This window comes from Chlorocebus sabaeus, chromosome 20 (assembly GCF_047675955.1).
Source record: "Chlorocebus sabaeus isolate Y175 chromosome 20, mChlSab1.0.hap1, whole genome shotgun sequence".
NCBI lineage: Eukaryota > Metazoa > Chordata > Mammalia > Primates > Cercopithecidae > Chlorocebus > Chlorocebus sabaeus.
Genome location: NC_132923.1, coordinates 116,432,388 through 116,437,977, shown reverse-complemented (window position 1 = coordinate 116,437,977; position 5,590 = coordinate 116,432,388). Strand labels below are relative to the sequence as shown.

General features: G+C 58.7%; 1 protein-coding gene across 1 annotated transcript; it reads left to right on the top strand.

Moving 5' to 3' along the window:
* The first annotated feature begins 2,719 nt into the window (after positions 1-2,719).
* FAM43B (family with sequence similarity 43 member B) lies at positions 2,720-5,263 on the top strand. Its single transcript, XM_007980211.3, has one exon. It carries the CDS (start codon positions 3,213-3,215, stop codon positions 4,206-4,208), a length of 996 nt encoding a protein of 331 aa, XP_007978402.2. The 5' UTR covers positions 2,720-3,212; the 3' UTR covers positions 4,209-5,263.
* Positions 5,264-5,590: the final 327 nt, after the last annotated feature.

Genomic DNA, 5,590 nt, shown 5'->3' with positions numbered 1-5,590 from the left:
AACCCCGTCTCTACTAAAAATACAAAAGTTAGCTGGGTGTGGTGGCACATGCCTATAATCCAAGCTACTTGGGTGGCTGAGCCATGAGAATGGCTTGAGCCCGGGAAACAGAGGTTGCAGTGAGCCAAGATAGCACCACTGCAGTCCAGCCTGGGTGACAAAGTGAGACGCTGTCTCAAAAAAAAAAAAAAAAAAAAAATGGTTGTCTCTGAAACACATTTAATTACATTTCCTGTTAATTACATTTCCTGTGTCTTTATATGTTAATTCTAGCAAGCCTAAGGGGCTGGTTACACCTTCCTTCCATCAACAGCTGGAGTTCAGCCAGGCCTCGTAGCCATACCTATAATCCTAGCCATACAAAAGGCTGAGGCAGGTTCGCTTGAGTCCAGGAGTTTGAGATCAGCCTGGGCAACATAGAACCTGTTTCTACAGAATTTTTTTTTCTTTTTTTTGAGACATTGTTTCGTTCTTGCTGTCTAGGCTGGAGTGCAATGCCACGATCTCGGCTCACGGCTCACCGCAACCTCTGCCTCCCGGGTTCAAGAGATTGTCCTGCCTCAGCCTCCCGAGTAGCTGGGATTACAGGTGTGCGCCGCCATGCCCGGCTAATTTTGTATTTTTAGTAGAGATGGGGTTTCTCCATGTTGATCAGTCTGGTCTCGAACTCCCGACCTCCGGTGATCCGTCCGCCTTGGCCTCCCAGAGTGCTGGGATTAAAGGTGTAAACCATCATGCCTGGCCTCTACAGAAAAATTTTAAAAACTAGCCAGCCATGGTGGTGCATGCCTGTGGTCCCAGCTACTGAAGAGGCTGACGTCGGAAGATAGCTTGGGCCTGGGAGGTCGAGCTGCAGGGAGCGGTGATCTCTGCACTCCAGCCTGGGAGACAGCAAGACCCTGTCTCAAAAAAAAAAAAAAAAAGCTTGTAGTTTTCTCAGGCTTGCAAGCTGAGATTGCTTCTGAGCACTCCCACCAGCCCACTGCCAGTGGGGAGAGGGAACCCCCAGTGACAAGGTCCAGAGAACGGCCCTAGGAGGCTCAAGGCAGGACATGGCAGAATTTTGCAGTGAACTGACTTTCAGGTCAAAACCACATGAATTCCTTTCTATAAAGGGATTTGGTTGAGTTAATGCCTCCACTGGCCCAGGAGACAAATGTGGCGCCATGAAAAGCACTGCAATGATCACTGGCTTCTCAGAACCTGTTCTCTCCCCCTGGAAAATAAGGCCACATCTGCAGGGTGGGGAATAGTAGGAGACTTACTTTCATGTCCTTCTGTGAATTTTTACCACATGCACATATTCCTTTTATAATCAGCAAAAGGTGATAAAGATATTTCCATATGAAAAACCAACGGAGGCTACAGTCGACCAGATCATCTGGGAGTCACCCTCCAAAGATATTGCAATTCGGAGTAATTTCCTATTCTTTATTTGCATATTATTTTCTTGTGATGGTTTGTTATTTTACTTATATTCCCCCGGGGATTCTGACCCCAGCCACTCACCACACCTACTGGCATGATGTTGCTAGCCGAGATAGCGCACACCATCTTCCCAAATCTTCCCACTGCTCCCACTCTTGGAGGTCATGTGGTTTGGCTTGGCCCAGCCCAAGCTCTCAATTCAGCTCCAGCCCAGACCTGGGTTCACTCCTGACTGGACACCACCCCAGATGACCTGTTCAGAAGCCAAGGAAAGAGCTTGAGTGTTGGCTCTGTGAGAGCCCAAGCCAACAAGACTCCTGGGCCCATATGAGCGCAGTCCCAGAGTTCTAGGGAGCTTGTGGCTTAATCAATCTTGAAAGAGGGAGCTGTGTCCCCACACCCATGAACAACTGTCTCTCAGAATACCAGAACTTCCTCCCTAGTAGGTGCTCACCACTTCTCATTAGGAGGTCCCGGGGGAGGATGGATGGTTAGGGGCAGCCCCTGGGTCACCCAGGCCTGAGTAAAGCCCTAGTTTTACTTCCTATCAGCCTGGAGACCTTGGGCCAGTCATTTAACTGAGCCTGGACTTGTTCCACGAATTAAATGAGATAATGAATGCTAAACCCCTGGGAACTCACAGGAATTCACAAACAGGAGCTGATTTCATCTTCACAGAGCCCAGAGGCTGCCCTTTAGCCAGAAGGAGCTTTTCAACTGCAATTACTACAGACTCTGTTCTGAAAGTTTCCCCCACCCTCAAAGAGTACCCTCCCTGCTTCAGGCCAGGCGAGGGGCACTGCCAGCCACTGGAGCAGTGGCCAGGTCTCTCAGCTCAGGCCCAGCGGTCTAGCCCACGACCTTGGAGGAACCTGGGAGAAAGCTTCACCAAGCGACAGTACTTTTCCACTGCACTGCTCGGCCACTTCAGCTGGCTTTGTGCTGTGCAGACCAGGCAAAGTGCGCCAGGCCGGCCCCTTCAGGAACCCACCCTAACTCCCACTCCCAGGGATAGGGGTAATGGCACGCTGTGGGTGAGGGACAGCAGGAATCTTGGGGTGCGGGGGTTCCCGAATGCGCCAAGGAGAGCTTGGAGGCCAGTAGCGAGGCCAAATAAATTAGCATAGACAAAGCCCTCCTGTATATTTCAGGGGATTCCTAGTACTTAACAGTCCTCTCTACCCCCACCCCTCCACTAATAATGATTAAACCCGTTCCACCGCGCCTGTGCAGGGTCCCGGGCAGCGCGAGCCTGCGCGGGGGAGGGGAGAAGAGGGCAAGGGGAGGGGACAAGAGAGCTAGCGGTCCCGCCCGGTGATGTAGGCAGCCGGGGGAGGTGGAGCCGCGACGCCTGAAGGAGTCCCCACCGCAGCCGCGCTCTCGGTCTGCCCCACCGAGCAGCCGCCAGAGGCTCCGGCGACCCAAATTGCGGCGGCAGGGACGGCGGAAATCCCACTGTTTGGGCCTGGGGGGCGTCCAGCCCAGGCCACCCCTAGCCCCGGCCCCTCCTCGCTTCCCAGACGGCTGGAGCCACTCCCGGGAAAAGCTGTTCCCAGCCACTCGGCCGCCGTCCGGCACCTCGGCTGCCGGCCCGGCTGGGCACCGGGCATCTGCGAAGCTTGCCCTGCCTGGCAGTGGGCATCTCCGGGCACCGACTGTCTCCGGCGCTGCCCGGCTTCTCGCGACTCCAGGGCGGTGGACTTCTGGGCGCCTTCCCTCCCCCGGCCTCCTGACAGGACGCGGGTGAGCTCCCCGCGCCCCCAGCCCTTTTGGCCGCCGCCGCGATGCTGCCCTGGAGACGTAACAAATTCGTGCTGGTGGAGGACGAGGCCAAGTGCAAGGCGAAAAGCCTGAGTCCGGGGCTCGCCTACACGTCGCTGCTCTCCAGCTTCCTGCGCTCCTGCCCGGACCTGCTGCCCGACTGGCCGCTGGAGCGCCTGGGCCGCGTGTTCCGCAGCCGGCGCCAGAAAGTGGAGCTCAACAAGGAGGACCCGACCTACACCGTGTGGTACCTGGGCAACGCCGTCACCCTGCACGCCAAGGGCGACGGCTGCACCGACGACGCCGTGGGCAAGATCTGGGCTCGCTGCGGGCCGGGCGGGGGCACCAAGATGAAGCTGACGCTGGGGCCGCACGGCATCCGCATGCAGCCGTGTGAGCGCGGCGCCGCCGGGGGTTCTGGGGGCCGCAGGCCGGCGCACGCCTACCTGCTGCCGCGCATCACCTACTGCACGGCGGACGGGCGCCACCCGCGCGTCTTCGCCTGGGTCTACCGCCACCAGGCGCGCCACAAGGCCGTGGTGCTGCGCTGCCACGCTGTGCTGCTGGCGCGGGCGCACAAGGCGCGCGCCCTGGCCCGCCTGCTCCGCCAGACCGCGCTGGCGGCCTTCAGCGACTTCAAGCGACTGCAGCGCCAGAGCGATGCGCGCCACGTGCGCCAGCAGCATCTCCGTGCGGGGGGCGCCGCCGCCTCGGTGCCCCGCGCCCCGCTGCGCCGCCTGCTCAATGCCAAGTGCGCCTACCGGCCGCCGCCGAGCGAGCGCAGCCGCGGGGCGCCGCGCCTCAGCAGCATCCAGGAGGAGGACGAAGAAGAAGAGGAGGAGGAGGACGACGCGGAGGAGCGAGAGGGAGGAGCCCCCCAGCATGAGCGGCCGGAGGTGCTCAGCCTGGCCCGGGAGCTGAGGACGTGCAGCCTGCGGGGCGTCCCGGCACCCCCACCGCCAGCTCAGCCCCGCCGCTGGAAGACCGGCCCCAGGGAGCGGGCGGGCCAGGCGCGCTGAGAGCCGAAGGACAGGACTCGAGGCCCCAGGCCCGGCCCGCCAGACTCACAGCCTCCAACCCCGGCCATGCCCTCTTCGGCTGCCCCGGCCCCCGGCCCGTGTCTCCCCCGTGGTCTCCGTGTTGTCCTCCCCGCCACCTCATTTTGGCTCAGGGTGATGCCTGATACGCCCTTCGTTATTGGGAGGTGTTCATCTCTCCCCACACCCGGAGTTTCCCGGGCCTGCCATTGTGGACCCGCCCCCTATGCTTTACACCCAGTCTCTTTGCCCACAGACCTCCTCATTCCCTCCCAAAACATCCTCTCAAGGGAGGATTTTTCCAGAAATCAGGAGGGTGGGTTTGGACCCTGGGCAGGGTGGAGGCAGTGACCCTGCCCTTGGCCCCTCTAGCTTTCTTCCCTATGGAAAAAAAAATAAATGACCCTGGAGAGGCATTCGTGTAGGGGAAGAATCTAGCGGTCTGGGAGAATTGGGGCTGGGCCAGTGGTGGGCAGAGTCTACTGCCATACACACGGAGGAATTCGCAGGCCCAAGCCTCGCCTCTCTACGCCTTGGAGGACTCCTGGGACTTCACTGCTCTGCCTCTGGAGAACACTGAGACAGTCCCACCGACATTCAAACAACAGGTTAGGCCAGGTAACAGCCCTGCACCAGGCCACTGCCCACGCCTCTGCCCAGGCACCCCCGTGGGATTCCTTGCCCGTCCCATCTCTGCAGACGGACGTATGTGGTCCCCTCCTAGGTGCCCCGAAACCAGGACCAAGATGGGGCTTCCAAAGGAGGTAAGGACAACCTTTGGCAGGTGCTTGGGGACACTGACTACCTAGAAAGTAGACACAGCAGAGATACTCCCAAGTCGAGGCTACTCACAGCACGTGGGTCCTGACAGCAGGGATTCTCCCAGCAGGATGAGGAAGGAGGGTGTGATAACCCAACCAAGGGAGTGGGCCCCCCGCCCCGCCCAGGTGTCTTCGGGAGACCACAAAAAGCCCAAAGATCTATGTGTCACTGATCATTGTAAATAAAGTGGACCTGCTTTTTCAGCCCTGTCACTACTCCTGTGTTGTGTTTAATGCCAGGCCTGCTGGGGGTGAAAAAATGGATTGAGGGTCAGATAAGCCACAGGTGAGCCTGTATAGCTCCCCCTGGTTACCATCAGAACCCTGAAAGTAGCTCTTCTGAGCAGCTCGAGCCAACCTCAGGATTAGGACGGGGGCTGGGGACTACTGCCAAGAAGCTGTTCCTTAATATTGGAGGAGGAGGCAGTAACTTCTGCCTTGTCTGAAAATCACATGCGCCAGGCTCCCTGGAGGGACGTCGGCTGTCTGTCTCAGCCTCCCAGAATGTCTGTATGCCTGGGCACTCAGATGCGGGTGTCTGGA